This window comes from Mastigoproctus giganteus, chromosome 7, assembly GCF_048544385.1.
Source record: "Mastigoproctus giganteus isolate SK-2022 chromosome 7, ASM4854438v1, whole genome shotgun sequence".
NCBI classification, from domain to species: domain Eukaryota; kingdom Metazoa; phylum Arthropoda; class Arachnida; order Uropygi; family Thelyphonidae; genus Mastigoproctus; species Mastigoproctus giganteus.
The window spans coordinates 81,580,324-81,605,216 of record NC_143581.1 but is presented as its reverse complement, the minus strand read 5'-3'; the positions used below and the strand labels follow the sequence as shown (position 1 = coordinate 81,605,216).

The following is a 24,893-nucleotide window of genomic DNA, read 5'->3' as shown; positions in this document are numbered from 1 at the left end:
GGAAAAGAAGACACTCCAGGGCAGACAGGTAATCAACACCAGAAACTGTACAAAAAGTACATCGCAAAGGAGCCTGGAATGTTAGATGACACACGTTGAAGATGCCACCTGGTCTCAGAAACGATCTATCACATCACAGGGAGGATGCAAGGTGATCACCCAGACTGAGTATGCTCGCAGACAAGACTACGTAGCCAGGATAATATATCAGAAGCTAGCGAGGAAATACTAGTGGACCAAAGAAAATGTACCATAATACAAGTACCAACCCCAGACAGCACTAAAGACAACCCAACCCATAAGCTGTACTGGGATTGTGCAATAATAATGGATAAGACCATCCCGCACAACAGACTGGACATAACCCTTGTGGACAAGATGGAAAAGGCTACCTACCTGATTGACATAGCAGTGCCCAATACTAGCAATGTCCAGAAAACTCATAAGGAAAAAATTAGGAAGTACATGAACCTGAGATCAAGGAGATGTGCATATTCAAAAAGTAATGACCATCCTGATCATCGTGACAACCACCAGTATGGTGCCAAAGACCCTGCCTAGCAGCAACAGGTCTCCCAGAGAACACCTATAAGGAACTCCAGAAAGTTGCAATCAATCCTGAACACCTGTAGGATAGTCAGAGAGTTCTTCAACCAACAGTAACACCAGACATAACAACTACCACCCTGTGTACTTGGTAGCAGTACCCATCACAGAGTGGAATCCCCCAATCTGGGAGAAATAATAGAAGAGCAACAACAATAATAATAATACTTGGCACTTGGGAGCCAACTGTAGTAAACAAAAATGGCCACCAATAACATTACATTTATCCTTCAGCATGTTACATATGTAAATCTTAGAAACAGAACATAAAACAACATTTAAAATTTTTGCCTTAAAAAAAGAAGATAATGTTTATACTCTGGCATAACCATTATTCCAAAAGAATTTAACTAATAATTTTGACAATGTATAAAACTTCAGCCTATATTTAGCAGTGATGTGGATGATGGTCAAATAATACAGCTGTGTTACTACACTCTCATGCTTTACTATTTCATGCCTGGTTAATGCTCAAGAAGTTGATAAAGGTTGAAAGTGATAAAAATTGACATTGATATAAATTCATGATATTAATATAGGTGATACTTGGAGGTTTCTGCATATTTTTATAGCAGTGTAATTATAAACAGAAGAGGCCTATAGGTGCCTCCATAGCCAGGTGAGCAAGAGCAGCAGTGCGTAGCACACGCTTCTTGATTAGACCCGGGTTCGAGCCCGTGACCACCAAATACGGAGGATGTGGAAAGGTCAGGGAATGACCACCACATATCCCTGGAGCAATATGGCCTTAGTTGCTAATGCTCCTAAAAACCAAATAACAAACAAACAAACAAGAGGCCTATAAACTATAATTTAGAGCAATACAAACCCATTTTAATAACTTAACTTTACCATGTATTCATGAGGTATGACATTAATATTCACACAGTTACTTTTTTTTTTTAATCGGTGTTAGGTGCAAATACAGTATCACGTAATAAGTAGTGTAGTGCATAGTAGTAGAATTGAAAGGTTTTAATTGTGGTAAACAAGTAGCTCGTAGGTTGGTATATTTAGTTTTAGCTAAGAAACTTTGTTCTAGTAAGGATATTAAATTTAAAGTAATTTAAAACTCTACAAACCTAACAATATAGAGTAATACACAGAGGTGGGCTGGTGCAAGGGGTGCACTGCACCCTGGCGCCAACGTTCAAGGGGTGCCTGAAAACCTGAAACTTACATAAATAGGTGAAGAAAATTTCAAAGGGGGGAGTCAGAATTCAATTGGCACCCGGGCATCCCCTAGGAACACCCCTGGTAATACATAGAAGGTACACTTGATAGCATAATATGCTTTCTTGCATTTAGATATTCATTAGTTTGGTGTATTGTTCTTGAGTTGAATTTAAATGGAAATCATGCCTCAGACTAGAGCAGCAAAGCAATGGGTTCAAAAATAGTGAAGGTGCTGTGACTCAGAGGAGAAGTAAAGGTTTCGTTCTCCTATGAATCATAGGCTAATGAAATTTGCAACTTATGCAATGTTTGTAGACCTATATGGAATGGGACATGATGGAGCCAAGGGGATCTTTGTGTGTTTGGGTAAAAGAGTATGAGGAAATTAGGCACAAATCTAGTGTTCTGATGGGCATTTATGAGAGCTTGAAGAAGAGGGTGGATACCTCGAAGGAATTATAATGGAGACCCATCAAGCTTTTAGCTACCCAATACAATGACAGAACCTTCACTTGTTCATCAGGCAACACAGCAGAAATTTCTAAGGCAGTATGTGCTTGTCCCGCAGGAGGTAATTATGGTTGATGAGTCTATTCTTAGAGAAATGAAGAAAACATGTTTTTCTAAAAGGATCGGTGAAATAGGACCAGAGAATGTCTGAAAGGGGCCCAAGTAGTAATACCAGATATCATCTTTGAAGGACACAAGAGGAGATACTGTTGTACACATTGGCACTAATGACATTAAGTGTATGGACATGTGGACATGTGTATATGTAAGGGTGGCACCTAGAACGTTTGTTCAACTCCGCCTTGTGTCTCTGTGAAGAACAGTATCACTACAAATGGGCCAGATATGTGTGTGACGTACATTTGTGTGTATTATGTGTGTGTGTTCTGTTGTTATGTTCTGGCCACTTGGCTACCCAGAAGCATCAGTCACCTGGACAGATGATTCTGGGTACTCGTCCACACCACGGGAAGGTGGGCCAGTCCCAGAAAAACACGTACTGTCTCAAGAGAGACTCTGACCCACCTAGTGTTGCCAGAAGGTGGAACAGATTCCTCTTGGGGCCCATTACAGAGGGAGGAGATAAAGACAGAAGAGCCCAAAAAAAAAAAAAAAAAACCACCCGTGGTGCAGTTAGGGAAAAAAAAAAAAAAAAAAAAAAAAGTAAAATAATAATAATAAATTAATTAATAAAATATATATATATATTAAATAATAATGATAAAAAATAATAATAAAAAATAGGGAAATAAGAAGAAGAAGAAGAAGAAGAAGAAAAAAAAAACAATTTAAATAAATTGGCTGCACTAGAGTGGGAACTCAAGGCAGAGCACGTGAAAAAAAAAAAAAAAAATTAATTAAAAAAATATATATAATAAAAAAAAAAATAGGAATAGAAATAATAAAATAAAAAATAAAAATAGAAATAAAAATAATAAAATAAAATAAATAAATAAATTGGCTGCACTAGAGTGGGAATTCGAAGCAGAGCGTGTGAAAAAAAAAAAAAAAAAGAAAAAAAAATATATAAAATAAGTAAATAAATTGGCTGCGCTAGCTAGAGTGGGATCTCAAGGCAGAGCGCGTGAAGAACAAATTAAATAAATAAGAAAAATAATAATTTAATAAAAATAAAGAAAAGAATAATTTGATTTAGAAAATAAAGAGGAGAAAAATAAATAAAATAAAATAAATAAATAAATGAATGAAATGAAATGAAAATGAATGAATAAATAAACTGGCTGCACTAGAGTGGGAACTCCAGACAGCACGTGGAGAAGAAAAAATAATAATAATAAAATAAAATTAAAAAAAAATGAAGAAGATGGTGGCCTGCGAATATAGAACTCTTTAAGTCACTGAAGAGGCATTGTTAGGTGCAGTAACAACTATGTAGCTCTGCTTCCTGCGCTCAAAGACTTCGGATGCATAGGATTGGAATGCCTTTAGATTGTCAGGTGTTTGGAGTAGAGGCTCTGGTTGCTGTTCTGAGATACCTGGCACAGCCTGCAGCAGGGTCCTTCTTAAGTCATCGTACAACCTGCATTCGAAAAGAAGATGTTTCCAATTCTCTGAACTGCCGCAGAAACAGCGATCTGTTGGTAGCAAACCCAGTAGATGTAACTTTTCGTTGAGGGACCCATGTCCGGTAACCAAGTAGGAGGATTCCAAGGTGAGAGAAAGCCAGGTCTTTACCGTTTTCAGGGTTCTGAAAGTGACATCAGGGAAGAATTTTCTGGTAACGGAGCCTGTGTGTGAGGTGTTCCATCTAGACTGCCAAATGTTGACGAGTTCCTTATAACAGCGAGCTCTTTCTGCTTTGGGGTCAGTATTGAGATTTAGTTCTAGGCCCTGTATCTTCGTTGGTATTTTCTTTTTAATTCTGAAATTAAGCCCTCTGAAGATAACAAATAGATCAAGCGGCAGAGTTCCAGCTATCACCTGTAGACACTGTTCGGCATAATCTGTGCGTGGCCAAGAGCATAGCACGTTGAATGGAGTTGACCTTGACTTTCATATGTACTCGTTGAACCTGGTGAAACCACGCTCCTGCTGCGTAGGTCACAATGGGGATGAAAACAGCTTTATAATACAGAGAGAGTGTTTTGTTGGAGAGTCCCCAGTTGCTCTTGGAGATCCTCATGATTGCAGCTGAAAATCTTTTCGTTTTGACCCCTAGGTATTGTAGATGTGGAAGGAAGCTCAGCTTATGGTCAATGATCACCCCTAGGACTTTAGCCTGTGTCACAATAGGAAGCTGTTTTCCAGAGATCTTGATTTGTGGTGGGCGACGTAGGTCAAGCTTTGATTTAAAAAGCATCACTTTTGTTTTGCTGGCACTGATTTGAAGCTTGTTGAGAACTGTCCAGGAGTAGAGATCTGCTAGGACAAGATTTGCTTTGTTTTCAAGGTCGGAGCGTGATTTCCCAGAAACAACCATAGTCAGGTCGTCTGCAAATGCCACAATTTTGCATCCTTCAAAAGTTTTAGAAAGCCAGCTGTGCAGGACCATGTTCCACACAAAGGGCCCCAAGACAGAACCCTGTGGGCAACCCCGAGAGGTTGGTCTAGTTATCTGCAGAAGATTGGATTTAACCACGATAGTGCGCTCTGTGAAATAGTTCTGGAAGAGCTTGTAGAGATGGGGGGTACAGTTAGCTATTAAGTGTAGGAGATCTGTGAACTTAATTAACAAGTACAGAGCAATTTTGAAAAAAAAAAAAAAAGTCACTGTGGTAAGGTTAAATTTAAAGTGTCTGCAATTCTGCCAGACACAACAGAATGATAATGGCAGCCTTGTCAATCAGTTCGCCCCTGAAGAGATTGTGAGGGATTCACGGGGCAGAATGTTTCTTGGCTTAGTCTGTGCTTGTTAACAAGAGAGACTGCTTCTACAGGGATGAGATACACATAAAAAGAAAGGGAGTAACAATATTTGCTGATGCTATTGAGACAGTGTTAGGTGAGTCAGAAAGCTGCTAGCTTGGGGAGATACACAGACTAACAGTTTAACAATAGCCACGGGCAGAAGTGAAAGTGATTCTTGCATTGCTTCCATTGGAATGAGCAGTAGCTCATTCCAATAGAAGTCTGGAAAGCAAGATACTGGGGATTTCAAGGACCGCTAGGAGTCATCATGAAACAAGTAAATCCATGGGTTATGTTAGGGTAACTAAGAGTAAGAACAGGTGCATGTATAATTGTATGTATACCAATGCTAGGAGCATGATAGTAAATAAATCTGATAGATTTGAAGTGCTGGTCAAGATATCAAATGCAGACATTTTGGGGATATCAGAGATGTGGTTTCACTCAGATATAAGGGATGCAGAATTTGAATATGGGGAGTACAACATGTACAGAAAGGATAGATAGGACAGAAAGGTGGGAGGGTATATGCTCTTAGTTACAAAGCATATTATATGCAAGACAGTGCATTCAGTTGACATAGATAGTCAATGCAATGTGGAATCAGTTTGGTGTGACATAAGCACTGGGAAAATGAAAATGATAGTAGGAGTGTGCCATTGGCCTAATGAATGATGTGTATAGCAAACAACTAAACAATGAATGGTTCTTGATTTTTCTTTTTATAGGAAAAGCAAGAACCATTTCAACTCTATATGCAAGGTTTGTTGCCCATATACTTTCTTAACCCATAATCTGATTAGGTCATGCAAATGACTATCTACTTTTGAGGAATGTTTAAGTTGATTTACACAAATGACAAATAATTTTTAGCTATACAGCTCATGTCTATATTGCTCTGGAATGAATTATTAAAACATTTAAGATACAACTTACCAGGAATTTCGATAGTCTGAGAATAATTAAAAGCTTGAAAATTACTGAGCCACTTTGAATAGCTACTTAGTGTTTGTGACTTTTGAGCCTTTCCTTTCATTTCTTGAGATAAATTCAACCAATTAGCTCTAAATTGCTGAAAAAAAAAAAAAAAACATTTAATAATATTATTTACAGCATTATTATAATATAAGAAATTATGTCAAAAATAATTTTCTCATGATTTCAAAAAGTTGTTGAAGTTGAAATGAGCAGTAATGATAAATTGAATTCCAGTATATTTTGGTATTATAAATGCATGAATGAAAACTACAGTCACAGTTCTTATTCATGAATTTATAGTTCTTATAGTTTAAATAGTTTTCTTTCTGAACCTGCTCAGAAATTAAATTATTGGATATAAGGTAATATTATTTATTACAAATTTATTTATTAACCTATAACTAGAGTTTTTATTCTTTCTTGTTTTATTTCTGTTTCTTTCCTTGGACTTGCAGCAATGTTCCAAGGACAAAGTGCCGTAAATCAAAAGAGAATATGAAAGCTGGAGAAATTTCAAAGAGATTGTGATAATAGTGGTTGTTGTTCAAAATGAAAGAATATGAAAAAACATAATCTTATGAATCTTATGATTTTGCCCTAATTCAGTGGTTCCAACTAAAAATTAAAAGGAATATCTGTCTCTGGCATTGGAATGAGAGTTTCTTTGCTTTATTATTATTATTATTAGTTATATGGTGCAAGGAAGCCTAAGGCTTATGCTGCACCAGCCAAAAAACAATTCCCAAGTTACCCTGAGAGAGAGAGAGAGCGCGAGAGAGAGAGAGAGAGAGAGAGAGAGAGAGAGAGAGAGAGAGAGAGAGAGAGAGAGAGAGAGAGAGAGAGAGCGTGCGAGAGAGAGAGAGAGTCAAAAGTAGAAGGGAATCACCAAGAAAGATAAGAATAATGATATCTAGCTCAGAACCCTGGGTGTGCCAAGCCCATACTCACCAGATGTGAGCCGGGGTCTTTTATATGCATGGCTAGCCAAATTTAACCCAATCATGGTGATGGCATCCCAAAGTGTAGCAAAAAACACTAGCAGATAACCTGAAATGTGCCCAGTTTTCTTTTTAATTTCTAGAATTTTTTTCTTAATTGTATTTTGTAGTAATAGTAGCAAATGAAGCAAGAAAGCAAGCTGATAAAGTATCTAAAAAAAACCCCATTTTACCCATTCATATCCTCCAATAATTTATCCAAATCTTTGAATTTGTTCCATCCACATGCTCGCTGAAGGCAAACCTATTCACATCTATCTGGCAACTTTTCTTCCTCAAATTGAATTTATACCCACTCATGTGTGTAATCTCAGCAAGAGGAAGAATGTCATCAATGTTTAGATTACTCAAGTCATTTAAGGCCTTAAACACCTCAATCAGATCTCCCCACAGGTGCCTAGTTTCCAGAATATAAGCCTGTCTTGGTAAGAACACCCTTCTGTTCCCTTCATCAATCTTGTTGCCCTTCTCTCTCTCTGTACCCATTCCAGTAGATCTACATCCTTCTTAAAGTGAGGCCTCCAGACCTGTATACAGTACTCAAGATGTGGCCTAACCATAGCCTTGTTCAAAGGGAAATCACCTCCTTGCTCCCTGCTAGCAAAGTTTCTGTACACCACTGATGTCCTTGTTCCAATAGACTCCCATTAAAACCAACCAACACCACTAACAAAACCGCATGAGCTGGCCTGTCTGCACTGCTCAGTGAATTTCATATCTCACTGCACAATCACCACTCCAGGTTTTTTTTTTATATTCCACTACCTTCAGTGTGGCACCACACAATAGGTATTTTAATCTGGGATTATTCTACCCATTTGCAGTACCTTGCATTTGTCAATGTTAAACTTCAACTGCCATTTCTCATCCCGTCAAACTAATTTTCTAAGATCTTGTTGCAGTAGCCACTCTGATTACTGTCATTAACCAGCCTGTCAATCTTTGTATCATCTTCATGTCAAACTTAGACCTTCATCAATATCATTAATAAGTATTCAAAACAAAAACCCAGCACCGAAGCCTGGGGAAATCCCACTAATAACATTCCACTAAGAGTAGTGTCCATTGATAACCACTCTTCATCTCTCCCACACAACCATCCCTTTATCCATAGCAATAACTTGCCCTTAATGTGACATTGTTCCAGTTTGTACAGCAGTCTTATATGTGAAACTTCCTGAAATCCAAGTACAGCAGACTTCGATTTACCAGGATAAGTTTAACTGGAAAACTTCAACACCAAATAATAAAAAAATAAAAATAAAAAAAAACCAACCAGAAATCATAAAATTCAAGAAATAACTAGAAGAAGTATAAACAGATGTTTTGCAAGTCATAAATAAGCAACAAGCAGGGTGTTATACAGTCGTCATTGGGAGATTATTATCTTGCAACCCCAACTGTCTTCACACCTGATGCTAAAAAAAAGAAAGAAAAAAAAAGAGAACAAACGTTTAGTTTGTTTTACAGCATTGTTTCGATTGTTGTGTTTCGCCGCATCCCAAAGAGAAAAATTTTGTTTTGTTATTTATGTCAGGGATAACGAAAAATTTTTTTTTTTTTTTAGAAATCGCAAAATGCTTTTTTTTTTTTAATGTAAACACCAAACATGAGAGATATTACAACCTATAGTACTTAGTACTGTGCTTGGGTTGGAGGTTGAGAAGACGAAAGAAGATATTTGTTGACATTGGACTTGAACTTTGCAGACTGTAATTTTCAGGAATTATGCATGAAGGAAGGCTGTTCCAGAATATGGCACTTGAATGAATAAACGAGGAAGATGAAAAGTTGGTTCTGTGAGTTTGAAGTTGCACAGTAAATGGATGTTGGCTGGTGGCGGCACATGTTCGGACTGTTTTGAAAGAGAGCAGGAATTATAGAAGCAAATTCAGAAGAACAGTGCCCATGGAAGTATCATTAGCATTGGTAGAGGCATATGATGCAAGAAAGCAAGCTTATGCAGCATCAACCAAAAAAAAAACAAAAAAAAAAACCCTTCCACTTCACCCCTCCATTCATTCGAAATACCTGTCCAGCTGAGCATTAAATTTATTTAGGCTATCAACTTCCACCAACCAACTACCTGCTGGCTAATGGCAAATTTCTGCACATCTCTCCTATATCTGTCTTTCCTCAATTTGAATTTATGCCATCTCAGGTGATTATACTGACCAGGAGGAAAAATCCCATCAACATTGAGCATGCTCCAACCATTCAAGTCTTTATACACTTCTATCAGATCACCTTGCCGGTGCCTAAACTCCAGACACTGTAATTTGCAAAACATAAGCCTTTCTTCGTAAGAGCAACCCTTTGTTCCATTCACTAATCTTGTTGCCCTTCTCTGTACTCGTTCCAGCAGCTCTACATCCTTCTTGAAATTAGGCCTCCAGACCTGACCATTGCCTTATACAAGGGAATAATCACCTCCTTATCCTTGCTAGAAAATTTCCTATATATCATTGACAAGATATAGTGAGCTACTCTTGCAGCCCATCTGCACTGGTCAGAGAACTTCATATCTGCCTGCACAATTACCCACAGGTCCTTTTCATTCTCTACCACTGTCAATGTAGTACTACAGAGTTGATACGTTGCTCTGGGGTTGCTGTTTCCCATATGAAGTACTTTACATTTGTCAATGTTAAACTTCATTTGTCACCTCTCAGCCCATCTGCTCAACCTTTCCAGATCCTGTTCCAGCTGCATAGCATCAGTAGTGTCCTTAACAACCCTGCCAACCTTCATATTGTCTGCAAACTTGGACATTAAGCTTGATATACCATCATCAATATCATTTATAAATACAGAAAACAATAATGGACCCAACACTGAACCCTGAGGGACTCCACTAATAACATTAGTCCACGATGAGCAGTGTCCACTGATTACCACTCTCTGTCTTCCCTCCCTCAACCACCCCTTTATCCATAGCAGCAATTTGCCTCCAATGCCACACTGCTCCAATTTGTGCAGCAGTCTTCCATGTGCAACAGTATCAAAAGCCTTTCTAAGATCCAAGTATATAATATCAAAGTTATTCCCTGCATCTAGTTCTTTTGTGACTGCATCATAGTATCCAATCAAATTGGTCAGGCAAGACTTCCCCTTAACAAAACCATGCTGTGTCCGAGCTATAACTGAAGTCTTGTCTAGATGATCCTGCAGTTCTTCTTTAACCAGTGCCTCCATTAAATTTCCTGGAACAGAAGTTAAACTCACAGGTCTATAATTACTTGTGTCAGCCTTTGATCCTCCTTTGTGAATTGGGATCACATTTGCACATCTCCAGTCTATGGGTACCTACCCTGAGTCCAAGGAAGCTCTCATATTTATGCCTTTGCTGCCTCCTTTAATATAACTGGACAGATCCCATCCACCCCAGGTGCCTTCCTTGTGTTTATCTTCAACAATTTTTCCTCCACTTTACTCTCAGTTATTACAAGATTCTCTAGCTTACTGCCAGAGTTGAATACACCTCTGGCATTCCCCTCGCTGAATAACTCCTCATGTGTGAATGTCGATGCAAAATATTCATTTAGTTTGTTAGCTACCTGAGCAGGGTCATCAACAGTTGACCCATCGATCTCAAGTGGACCAATCTGATTCATCCCCTTCCTTCTAGAGTTTACATAAGTAAAGAACTCTTTGCTGTTTTTCTTCGCATCCCTTGCCAAGGATCTCTCGTAATCTGCATAGTTTGTTTGTTTGTTATTTGGAGCATTAGCAACTAAGGCCATATTGCTCCGGGATATGCGGTCGTCAATCCTTGACCTTTCCGCACCCTTCGTATTTGGTGGTGACGGGCTCGAACCCCGGTCTAATCAAGAAGCGTGTGCTACGCACTGCTGCTCCTTCCCACCTGGCTACGGAGGCGCCTCTCGTAATCTGCCTTCGCCTGCCTAACCTCCTTTGTAACTTGGTTACAGATCAACTTGTATCTATCATAGGCGTCTGTGTCACGTGTTAATTTGTATGTATCCCATGCATTTTTCTTCTCTGCCATATGCCTCATTAGTTCATCTGACATCCATTTAGGCCTAAACCTTGAACAATATTTCTTAGTTGGTATGTAAAGCCTAGTAGCTTCCAAGATAAGTTCTTTGAATGCTTCCCATTTTGAATTTGCTGTTGGCAATATCATCAGTTGATCCCACTGTATAGAATTTAAATACTGTCTCAGTCCATTGTAGTCGCCTTTACGAAAGCAATACCCCTTCCCTTTACCCCTAATGGTAGTTACCTCTTTGAGTAAATCCCACTTCAGCACACTGTGATCACTGCCACCTGCACATCTCCATTATCTATTCCTTTATATATTCCTTTATCTGCAGATTCTTAATGCATGAAGAATCACTACTGATAATCAAATCAAGAGTATTACTCCCTCTAGTTGCCTCCCAAACATGCTGATGTAGAAAACAATCATCCAATAAATCCACAAAAGTCTTGCTAGTGTGTGAGTGACCAACCCACAAATTCCAGTCAATATCTGGCAAATTAAAATCCCCCATTATAAGACTCTCTGATTTACTGGCATACTCTATTTCCCTGTACAGTTTCTTATTATACTCATCAGAGTCATTAGGCCTATAGCACACTCCTACTCTCAATTTTGATCTCCCAATGCTTATGTCACACCAAACTGACTCGACACTGCACTATCCAGTGATGTCGACTGGCTTCACTTCCTTGGATTTTATGTGTTTCTTAACTAATAGCATAACCCCTCCTCCCTTTCTATCCTGTCCATCCTTTCTGTAGACGTTGTACACCCCAAATTCCAGTTCTGCATTCCTTATATCTGTGTGACACCACGTCTCTGATATCCCAACAATATCCGCCTTTGATGCTTTGAGCAATACCTCAAATTCATCAAATTTATTTACCAAACTCCTAGCATTGGTGTACACGCAAGTATACATGCACCTGTTTCTATTCTTAGCTACCCTTACACAACTCATCTGTTTACTTGTACCGCAATGACTCCCAGCAGTCTCTGAAATATCCTGCATCTTGTTTTTCAGGCTTCAGCTGATTCCAACAGAAGCAGTGCAAGAATCACTTTCACCTCTGCCAGTGGCTACTGTTAATCTATTAATCTTTGTATCCCCCAAGCTAGCAGTTTTCTGACCCACCTAACACTGCCTCGATAGCATCAGCAAATATTCTTGCACCCTTTCTATTTAAGTGTATCCCATCCCTGTAGAAGCAGTCTCTCCTGTTAACAAGTACAGTCCAGGCTGAAAAAAATTCTACCCCTTGAGCCTTGCACAATCTTTCTAGGGCCGAATTGATCAACAAGACTCTCACATCATATACTCCTTCCTATCATATCTGGGCAGAATTGCAGACACTTTCAAATTCAACCCTAATTCAAAGCTTTTTTTCAACAGTGACCTTTACTTGTTAAGTAATTCTGCCGGTCTCCTACTCTTGATATCATTAGTACCAAGGTGTACAACTATATCACCTTTTGTGCCCTTAAAAAATGATATCCGCTCTACAACATCATCAACCTTTGCCCCTGGCAGACATACCCTGGTCCTGTTCCACCTATCCTTTTTACAAAGCATGTTCCCCATTTCCCTGGCAATAGAGTCACCAACAACTACTAGTTCCTGTGGGACCAGTGCATTCTGCCTTGGGGGTTGCCGCTGTGTTGCGTGATGAACAAGTGCAAGCTCTGGCGTTGATGTCGTCAGCTGAGAGCTTGATGGGCCCCTCAATTTAGTTCCTTCGAGGGCATCCACCCTGTCCTTCAAGCTCTCATATAGGCCCATAACAACGCTGAGTTGTTCCCTGATCTCGTTACACTCCTTGCATCGCGCTCACACACAAAGACATCCCCCATGGCAATATCATGTCCCGTACCTGATTGCTCCACAAACATCATGCAAGCAGTGCATTTTAAAAGGCTGTGATTCAGAGGGCAACTACTACTACTAGTTCCTGTGGGACCAGCGCATTCTGCCTTGGGGGTTGTCGCTGTGTTGCGTGATGAACAAGTGCAAGCTCTGGCGTTGATGTGGTCAGCTGAGAGCTTGATGGGCCCCTCAATTTAGTTCCTTCGAGGGCATTCACCCTGTCCTTCAAGCTCTCATTTAGGCCCATAACAACGCTGAGTTGTTCCCTGATCTCGTTACATTCCTTGCATCGCGCTCACACACAAAGACATCCCCCACGGCAATATCATGTCCCATACCTGATTGCTCCACAAACATCATGCAAGCAGTGCATTTTAAAAGGCTGTGATTCAGAGGGCAACTGCCCCCCCCTTAACCTGTCAACTTCCACAACGACAGATGGAAGTTTGTTCCAGCAATTAACCACCCGCTGGCTAAAGGCAAATTTCCGCACATCTATTCTACATCTGTCTTTTCTTAATTTGAATTTATGCCCCATTAGGTTCGTAATCTGAACAAGTGGAAGGATCCCATCAGAATTCAGCATGTTCAACCCATTCAAGGCCTTATATACCTCAATCAGATCACCGCACAGGTGCCTAGTCTCCAGCCACTGCAATTTGCAGAACTTAAGCCTCTCTTGGTAAGAGGATCCCTTCATTCCCCTCACCAATCTTGTTGCCCTTCTCTGTACACGCTCAAGTAAATCTACATCCTTCCTAAAATGAGGCCTCCAGACCTGTACGCAGTACTCAAGGCATGGCCTGACCATTGCCTTATACAGAGGGACAATCACTTCCTTCTCCCTGCTAGCAAAATTCCTATATATCATTGACAAAACCCCATGACCTGCCCTGGCAGCCTGTCTGCATTGCTTAGAAAACTTCATATCTGACTGCACAATTACTCCCAGGTCTTTTTCATTTTCTACCACCTTAAGTGTAGTACCACACAGTTGGTACGTTTCTCTGGGGTTACTTCTACCCATATGCAGTACTTTGCATTTGTCAAGGTTAAATTTCAGTTGCCACTTCTTAGCCCATCTGCCCAAATTATCTAGATCCTGTTGTAGCACACTGCCATTACTGACATGAAAAACCCTGCCAACCTTTGTATCATCTGCAAACTTCGACATTAAGCCTGATATACCTTCATCAATATCATTGATATATATACAAAACAACAGTGGACCTAACACCGAATCCTGTGGGACTCCACTAATAACATTAGTCCACGAAGAGCAGCACCCGTTCATTACCACCCTCTGTCTTCTCCCACTTAACCATCTTTTATCCATTGTAGCAACTTACCCTTAATACCATTCTGCTCCAATTTGTACAATAGTCTTCTATGCGCAACAGTGTCAAAAGCTTTCCTGAAATCCAAATATATGATATCAAAATTATTTTTTGCATCCAGTTCCTTTGTAACCACATCATAATATCCTATCGAATTTGTCAGACAAGACTTTCCCTTAACAAACCCATGCTGTGTCCGAATTATTGCTGCAGTCTTGTCTAGATGATCCTGCAATGCATCTTTAACCAGTGACTCCATTATTTTACCCAGAACAGAAGTTAAACTAACTGGTCTGTAATTACTTGTGTCACCCTTCGATCCATCCTTTGTGAATTGGGGATACATTTGCACATCTCCAGTCCATGGAGACCTCCCCTGAATCCAAGGATACTCTCATAATTATGGCTAAGGGTTTGCTTAGTTGCTTTGCCACCTCCTTTAATATAACTGGATATATCCCATCCACCCCAGGTGCTTTTCTTATGTTTAACTTCAACAATTTCTCCTCCACTTTGCTTTCAGTTATTAGAAAATCATTAAGTGTCCTGCTACAATTTGATAACCTTCTGCCATTTTCAAACTTTAATAATTCCTCATGTGTGAATGTAGATGCAAAAATACTCATTCAGTTTGTTTGCTATCTGAGCAGGATCATCAACAGTCAAACCATCGATGTCAAGTGGACCAATCAGATTCATCCCCTTCCTTTTAGAGTTTATATAAGTGAAGAAATCCTTGCTGTTTTTCTTAGCATCTTTTGCCAAGGATTTCTCGTAATCTGCCTTCGCCTGCCTTACCTCCTTTGTGACCTGATTACAGACTAGCTTATATCTGCCATAGGCTTCTGAGTCGCTTGATAATTTATATGAATCCCATGCATTTTTCTTCTCTGTTACGAGTCTCATTAGTTCATTAGATAACCATTTAGGCCTAACCCTTGAACAATATTTCTTAATAGGTATGAAACTTTTAGTAGCATTCTCACTTGAATGCTTCCCATTTTATTTTTTTTATTCCTACTCTTATTTTTGCGAAAGCAAACCCTTTCCTTTACCCCTGATGGTAATTAAATCTTTAAGTAAATCCCACATCAGTACACTGTGATCACTGCCACCTAGTGGTTCCTTTATCTGCAAATTCTTAATACACGAATGATCACTGCTGATAACCAGATCAAGAGTATTACTTTCTCTGGTTGCCTCTCGAACATGCTGCTGCAGAAAACAATCATCCAATAAATCCACAAAAGTCTGACTAGTGTGTGTGTGACCAACCCACAAGTTCCAGTCAATATCTGGGGAAGTTAAAATCCCCCATTATAAGACATTCCAATTTACTAGCCCACTCTATTGCTCTGTACAATTATTCATTGTACTCATTCGAGTTATTAGGCCTATAACACACTCCTACTCTTATTTTTGCTTTCGCAAAAATAAGAGTAGGAATAAAAAAAATAAAAAGTGACTGCATCACTGACTGGCAAAATTTGACAGATCTTGGAAGGCATTCCAGTCAGACTGATCAATATTCCACCGCGGTAACCTAAAAGGAAGGCATGGTCTCCCTTTGTGTAGGCAGGTTATCACGGGGAAGTGATCACTTCTATACAGGTTTTCCTCCACCTCCCAGGTAAGAGAAGGGAGGAGAGAAGGGGAGCAGATAGAAAGATCGATGGTAAAAAATGTACAGGTAAGCATGTGGAAAAATGTATTTGTTCCCACATTTAGAAGAGAGAGAGGTCACTGTCCATGAGCATAGGCTCAATGACTCATCCCCTTCCACTGATGTTACCACTACCCCACAGGGTGTTATGTCCATTGAAATCCCCAAGAATTAGGATAGGGAGAAGGCAACTGCTTTACAAGATCATTAAGGTCTCTCTGGGAGATGTCAATTCCAGGTGGCAAATATATAGAGCAGACAGTTAGAAAAACCCCAGAATGGTTTTGGTTTCATCTTGACTGGGAGTTTCATTGGAAGGAAGGAGTCAACTGGCTGTTTGCTAATTGAATCTGACTTCTCTTCTTGAACAGGTCTTACAGGAGCTGCATGGACAATAGGTGGTATGGTAACTGGTGTGTTATTAGCTCTGCTTGAAATCTGTTGCTTTGATGATTGTGGTATAGAAGAGAGCAAGGACCGAACCCGTTCAGAAATAGAAATGTTTGGTGGAATTGATGTATCAATCTGGACTGATACTGAATGAAATTTTTTATAAGCTTCAGAATACGTATGTCTAGGCATCTGTAGTTACAATCGCTTTCTTGATACTGGGAATGAAATTTCTTTTCTATTTTATATTTCTGGATTTTTTTCTCATATTTCCACCGGTCACAATTTTTAGAGAAGACTTGATGGTTGCCATTACAACTGCGGCAAAGTGAAGACTGGGTAGGCTCTTTTGATCCACAGTTAGGACATAGACTCGCCTCAACAGACTGTTTGTAAGTGTCCAAATTTCTGACCCTTATAATATCTTACTGGGTTCGGAATATATGGGCAAATGCGACAATGCAAATACCCTGCTTTCAATGATGAAGGTAGGTTGGGAGAGATGAATATCAGTATGATGCTGTGAGTATATCCAACCATTTTCCACCATCTTTTATAATCATAATTCTTTTTTGCCCGTGTGACTTTCTGATCCAGCAGGTCCTGAACAATTTCTTCCTCTGAGATATTCATTAGGTCCCATTCTGAAATTAGGCCTTTGGATGTAATGGAAAATGGGTGGAAAATGGTTGGATATATTAAGTGTGGTAAAAGTGAAGACACCTTAACTGGAACTCCACCAAATGAAGTGAGTCTGATTAGAGACGCAAAGTGTTTGGAGCTGGGTGGTCTCTACAAGCAGGTTACCAGATTTCAGTCGCCACACTATTTTCGGGGAACCACTTAAGCTCTCAAGACATTTTTGTATGAGAATTGGTCATAGGTTGCCTATGGGCTGGTTTGTTAGTGAATGTAGAATTTGGGTGTTCTATTTGGGGAGCATCCATCCTCAGTCTCTTTGGATTGGATGAGTCATTATCGGGCATGTACAAATCCATAGGATTTGGATTTGCAGTCTTAATCAGTGGAAAACTGTCACAGTCCATGTTTTGCTCCTTTTGGCCTTGGGGGTTTGCTTTACCACCCAGGTTTCTGGTCCTGCCAAGGGGAGGCAAGAGCAGTGCCACAAGGTGATCAAGTGGCTGAGTTAGTTAGTACTGCTAGAAATAGAAACAGAAAGGTGGCTTTCCCTTCTTGGCCTTTGACTACTTCTTATAGTGTGAAGGTGCTACACTAATTTATAAATAAAGAAAATGGTAGTTGGAACAAAATATAATATATTCAAAGGCTCTTTTGGGATAATGCTTGGAGGAACACACAAAAATCACTTGGCCATAGAATGCTTGGCACCTGGGGCCGGGGTCTTGTTTATAAGAATTTTACTAGAGGGAATAGGAAGTTGATTATCCCTTTGTATAAGGCAATGGTCAGCCACACCATATAGGTCTGGAGGCCTCATTTTAGGAAGAATGTAAACTGCTGGAACGAGTATAGAGAAGGGCAATGTGATTGGTGAGGAGAATAAAGGGTTACTCTTACCAAGAAAGGCTTAAGTTCTGTAAATTGAAGCATCTGGAGACCTCTTAATCTCTTAATCATGAGGTGATCTGATTAAGACGTATAAGGCCTTGAATGGTTTGAGCAAGCTCAATGCTGATGGAATTCTTCCTCCTGCTCAAATTATGCAAATGAGAGGAGCATAAATTCAAATTTAGGAAATAGTTGTAGAATAGTTGTGTAGAAATTTGCCTTTAGATGGCTGGAACAAACTCACATCTGTTGTTTTGGAAGTTGATAGCTTAAATAAGTTTAAGGAATAGCTAGACAAACTTTTGGAGAAAATGGATGGGTGAAATGGGAATTTTTTTTTTTTTTGGCTGTATAAGCTTGATTTCTTGCATCATATGCTAATTTATACGGCAAACATCTGATTTCAAATTTACTTGGCACCTGGAGCCCTTCTAGGTTAGATGGTATCAGAAATATGCGATTCTGGCAGCATGGTAGTAAGCTCATTCAATAAGAATATACCTTATAGTAAGTGTAGAGTGGTGGTGAAAGCAGTGTGGAGGAGCCACCTCTCAAGTAAGAAGGAATGTGCTAAGTGACTATGTCCAATTCATGCTCAAGTGAGCATGACCTCTTCAGGCCTGCTTTATTTGAAAGAGCTTATGGTGTTTTGGCATGCTATATTTGGGTCTGCTGTTCAAAACAATCTGTCGTATGATTGATTTATAATCAGTAAAAGGAATCTAAATGGAGTTTGTGTTGGAGGGCTGCCTTGCTGCTCAAACTACATGTTAATTTCCCGGTATTCTAACATGACCAGGAATACAACAGAATATTACTATCTGTTTATTTTTATTCAGGAAAAATAGCAAAGGTCTAATTTGTCTCAACAGCAAATGGAATCTGAATGGAATTTGTGTCAGAGGAGTATCTTGCTGCTTGATCCACCTGTTCGTTTCCCAATATTCCACCATTACTGGGAATCCAACAGTATATTAATATTGGTTTATTTTTATTGAGGAGAAATAGAAAAGATCTAATTTGTTTCAATAGTAGATGGGAAGTCTGGAAGCTATTTTGCAGAGCTGTCACTGCATTTAACAGTCTGTGAAGAATATGGTTTGCAATCTGTAAAGATCTTGAAGGGAGGTTAAGGCCATTTTATTTGCATACAATTCACCAGTATAAATTCCAGTTGTAGCAAGACAGAAATTGTAGCGGTGAGGAGATACATCTGTGGGAGCTGCAGCTTTTCAGATTTTTAACTATCTGTATATAATTGAAGTGCTTGAGAATTGGCAAAGGCATAGTCTGAATGCAACTGTTGAATGTTTTAATTTGCCAAAGTGTGTTTCTCCCCATTGGTGAATATAACTATCACAAGGAGGTACAACATTGTCTGTGGAAGTTGTATTGCTTCTGAGCCTTGAGAGGTATTAGTAAGTTGTACCGGGTGGTTATAAAATAAGTTTCCCTATTCAGGAATCCCTAGTATCAAAACAGTTAGAGTTAGTACTGTGAAAATCAGTGGGTATGGGGAAGCAATTTGTAGAAGGGAAAAAAAATAGTTCCAATTTCTGCCACCATGGGGGAAACAGCACTGCACATATGTAAAAGTTGTCATTTACTTCACGTTGCTTATACAAATAACATCCTGTTAGATAAAAGCAAAATGGCCAACGCCACCGTCAATAACCATTATGGCTCATACAAAAAAGGAATATGCTCTTTTAGTAAAATTGTTCTACCAGAATAATAGTAATGCTAATGCAGTGCTATGCGAGTATCATAAACTTAAAGGTTTGCGTAAAGGACCTTTGATGTTAGTGGGGCTTCAAAAACTAATAAAGAAATTTGAAGCGACTATGGAGTAAGGTGTAATTCCAGGCAGGAGACGACCACGTATCGGAACGGAGGTAGTGGATGAAGTGGCGGTTGCAATGGTCAGAATGCGAAACACTACCAGTCAGTAGTGCCAGAGGTGTGTCAAGAGGCTTGAACCTTCCTTGGTCTACTGTATGTAAAGTGCTTTGAATAATTTTACACTTGTTCCTGTACAAGGTTCATGTAGGGCAAGAACTAGTCTTGAAATAAGCAACAATGAATAGACTTTGCTCAATGACTTCTGGCTCATATGGAACTTGACGATACATGGGCTCGAATGATCTTGTGGTCTGACGAGGCACGTTTTGCTCTTCGTGGGGCTGTAAATGCACAAAACTGCCAAATATGGGGAACTTCACTTCCATCTGCTGTGCATGAAAGACCACTACAAATTACATACATTACAGTATGGTGTGGATTCACAGCAGATTTTATAATCGGACCATTTTTTTTTAAGAGTCTACACCTCATGGCCCCGTAAGGTGTACAGTAACTAGTGCACGGTACTGTGCTCCTCTAAGAGATCACATTATTCCTGCTCTGCAAGAAAGGCAATATTTGGAGATCGTAGTGCTTGTACAAAATGGTCAACAAGTGAAGGAACTGCTCCGTTCAACATTTTGAAATGATTGCATCATTTCTAGAGAATTTCCGCAGTTGTGGCCAGCCCGATCACCAGATCTCAATCCTTGTGATTTCTGGCTATGGGGATACCTGAAAGACAGAGTTTACTGTGGCGGCATACAGATGCTTGTCGATTTGAAAGCAAGCATTAAGCAGCATGTAGCCAACATCCCCAACGAGATGCTACATGAAACTGTATTGCACGCAATCCTCCATTTTCAGAATGTTATCTCAATTGAAGGAAAGAACATAGAACAATATCTGTAGATTTCTAAGTTCAGATATTAAAATCTAATCCTAAGTTAAGTATTCCATCTAGTGTTAACAGGGCCCCAGGTGCCAAGCGATTATGATTGAGCATTTTCTCTGTGCTAATTTTTTTTCTTCTACAGATTGCTTCCCCATACTTTAAATGACATACCCACCGATTTTCACAGCACTACCTCTAACCATTTTGACACTAGGGTCTTCTGAAAAGGAAAACTTATTTTATAACCATCCAGTACATTAGACTGGCATTGTCATGTAAATGGATTCTTCTGAGTTTGTTTTGATTAAGTTTTTTTTTTTCTATAAATACTGACCCCACTGTGGGTCAAAGACGTAAGTCCAGATGGGTGATCAGGAAGACTACGTATGTTTACTGCATAGTTAAGAAGCAGCACCTCTTTTCCTAATCCAATGCTGACTTTTTTGCTGAATCATAAAGTGGTGCCAGATATTCTAGTCAGGATCTGATCAAACTCGATACAGATGAAGAAACATAGAGAGATCTACCCCCCTTCCATAACACAGAAGAGAGATAACTTTCTGTATATATTCAGTTTTTTCACACATAGTGTTCTAGTTTGCATTATATGCAAACTAGAACAGAAGGAACTAGAACATTCCAGAAGGAATGTAAATTTGGGGGTTTTTTTGGTTGGTTTTTTTTTTTTTTTATGGTGCAAAAACAACTATAGTTATAATGCGCCATGTCACAATTAAAATTTAAAAAGGTAAAGATTTTTGGTAACTTTTAGAAATATTACCTCGTCAAAAAGTTATATATTTCTATCAATATATAAAAATTACTGTAGCAATAAAAACAACCTATTTATATTAAATAAGTGTATATACATGTTACCGGCTTTTAAAATATTAAAAACTGTTAACACATGGGCACTGTCGGATAAAATCTGACTGAGAGTATAAGGCTCAGTCAGATAATTAAAAACATTAAAACGTGCATTGCTACATTGGTGCATTCAGTTAAAATATACTTATTTGATAATACAGTGTCACATTGCTCACACATAGGAGGGTCATTGGCCTGTGGCAGAAAGCAATGTGTCAGGTGACTGTGTCCTATGCGGAGCCAAGCAAGAATAACTTCCTCTTTACAAACCCTCTGCAGACTAGACTAGAATGCCATGGTCTGATTACACACTTAATCTGATAGAGTTTGTTTGTTGCCTGCCCATGCCAAAAGTCTTGCCACTGCAAATATATCTTGTTACAGATTATTTCCATCTTGCATCTATTTCCTATTTCTTCCATCATGCTGTTTAATTGATGCCTTTTGAGGTTATGATGAACATCATGGTGAGATCCAAACTTCCTTATATTTCAAGGGTACAGCTCTAAAACTGTATTCGCAGGCCTGCAGCTAGTTAGTACATGGGACTGAACCTATTGGTAACTCTCTAGAAGGCTTCCAGATCACCTAGTGTATAATCTTGCTGCCTCTACTCTGCCAGATAGTGACTGGAGGGATTCCGAGTATGTGTATGTGTATGCAGGGAAGTGGGGGGGCATTGTCGAGGCCACGTTATGTCAAGGATCTGGGTATCTTACCACATGAATGCCATATCCAAAAATTTCATTACTTCATACAGAATGTCCCGACCCCACTTTTTCTTACTACTGAATACACCATGAATTTTCAAACTAATAGAGTAAACTTATCTGTAAAAAGATCTAAACCACCCAAACACTTCCTAGTTCATTTCACAAATATATGTGGTCTCAGTTCTAATCTCAATGATGTCCATTTCCACTTACAGCCTGCCAAACCCCATGAACTTTTTCTGAAAGAATCTCAGTTATCGGTTGATTCAACCACGGCTCATCTCATTTGTCCAATTATTTGTGCATATGTCCATTCCGATATTCCCTGTCAGAGATTTGGTAATTTGGAATTCCATTTTTCATACCTGTAATGCCAAACAACATGAGGTTGGGAAAGGCCATGAGATAATCCTCTGTGGTTAGGATTGTCTGGTATTCTAGTAGGTAAATTCATCTAACTCTCTGACTTCCTCCAGTGAGTTAATTTTTCTTTGTGATTTTAATGTTCACAACTCCAGCTGGCTTCCGCTTTCTAGTCACACAGACCCAGCTAGTTGAGATGCAGAGGCTTTTGCAATTACTAATCATCTCGCACCGATTGTTCATTTACCTACCAGAATACCAGACAATCCTAACCACACAGCCAACATGCTCAATCTTTTTCTCACAAACAACCCGTCTAAGTACACGGGCGAAGTGAGTAGTACTCTAGGCAGCTCAGATCACAACTCAGTGATGGTCCCTTCATCAGTGGAGCCATTATCTCATGGTCATTCCCAACCTCGTGTTCTTTGGCATTACAAGTATGCAAAATGGGATGAGCTGTGAGATTTTCTTTTCTTTTTTTACTTGGTCACATTACTATTTCAAAACTTCTGATGTCAAAGTTTCCCAGATAGTGTCAGTGAAATTATTCTTGTAGGGAAGGAATCCTTTATTCTATATTCCACCTTAAATTCTCGTCCTTTATCTAGACCAGTGGTTTTCGACCTTTTTTAATAACGGCACCCCTAAGTAATTTATTTTATTTTGTGGCATTCCTACTCAATTTTCTGCCTGTTAGATCCGATTCTGTGTGTGTGTATATATAATATTATATATATATATATATACACTGTGCTGACACTTTATTATGTACACCTACCTAGTAGTGTGTTGACCCTCTTTTAGCCTTCAAACAGCCTAAATTCATCTAGGCATGGATTGAACAGGATGCTGAAAATGTTGTGCAGGAATGGAGTACCATGCAGAAATGAGTGTGTTATGCAGTTCCTTGAGATTCAACAGAGGTGTAGGCCTGCAGCGAACAGCCCTTTCCAGCTCATCCCAAATATGTTCAATAAGATTGAGATCCGAGGACTCAGCGGCTCACTGCAGCAAAGAAAAAGTCATTGTCATGTTCCTGAAACTATTCCATAGTGATTCGGGCTTTGTGCACCGGCGCATTATCCTGCTGGAAGTAACCATCTGACTGAGGATAAACTGTCAACATGAACGGATGCACTCGGTCACCAACAATGTTTAGGTACGATGTGGCATTCTTGAAATAACACTGCCCCCACCACCTTGCACAATAGTCGCCAGACATGACGGGTCCATGGATTCATGTTGTTTTTGCCAAATTCTGAGCCTTTCATCAACATGATGCACCAGGAACTTTGACTCATCAGACCAAGCAACTGTTTTCCAATCCTCGATAGTCCAGTGCTGGTGGTGCTGTACCCACAGGAGGCATTCTCTCTTGTTCTTCATTGATAACAAAGGTACGCGATGTGGCAGCCATCAGCTATTGTAGCCCATTTGTGACAAAGTGTGACTAGTGGTCCGTTGCAATATTTTGTTCTGCGCACCAAGGTTGTATTCTGAGTTATGTGCAACATTGTGGCCCGTCTGTTTTCTTGCACAATTCTAGCCATCCTCCTCTGACGTTTCTCATCAACAAGCGATTTTCTTCTACAGGAGTGCTGTTGAGAGGGTGTTTTCTGTTCTGCATCATTCTCAATACAACCTTGAAATTGTGGTGCGTGAAAAGTTAAAGAGTGCCGTTTCAGAGATGCTTTGTCCAGCACGTCCTGCACCTACTACCACACCCCGTTCAAAGTATGTTAGATCACTCCTTTTGCACATTCTTGCTATGGTTTGTATGTTTAACAGATATTAGAAAGGTTGTTTTCCTGTTTATATCCACAACTGTGGTCGTGACGCAACATCGTGGGACAAACCATTTGTGTGCACAGCATACAAATGGTTTGTCCCACAATGTTGTGTCACATGACAAGCAGGGGTGTATCTAATAAAGTGGCAGCACAGTGTGTGTATACATATATATATAATATTAAAAAATATATATGTTATATGATAGTTATTACAATAATAAGCTATAAACAAAATTACATAAATTTTTATAATTAATAAATAACAGAGCTGAAAAGGCTCAATACGTTCTACGTTATAATCAAAATATAAAATTCTATGTTATAATGAATGATCCAATACAGCACGATTCCGTGATGCATTAGATCATTGATTTTGTCTATGAGGGTGCGGAATACATGTAAACTATTTGTATAGTTGATTCAACAATGGAGATTATCAGCACTGAAGTGTTCTACAAGACATCAACGAGTTAATTCGGTAATTCCTCCTTTTC

At 39.3% G+C, this 24,893-nt stretch overlaps 1 protein-coding gene across 1 annotated transcript in view; it reads right to left on the bottom strand.

The window, feature by feature from the left end:
* Window positions 1–6,007: 6,007 nt before the first annotated feature.
* The window catches only part of LOC150083030 (DNA-dependent protein kinase catalytic subunit-like), a 205,091-nt gene continuing 186,205 nt past the window's right edge, over window positions 6,008–24,893 (bottom strand). The window contains exon 11 of the mRNA XM_090378363.1: window positions 6,008–6,232. Within this exon, the coding sequence (XP_090234489.1) occupies window positions 6,008–6,232 (225 nt within the window). The remainder of the gene's footprint in view (window positions 6,233–24,893) is intronic.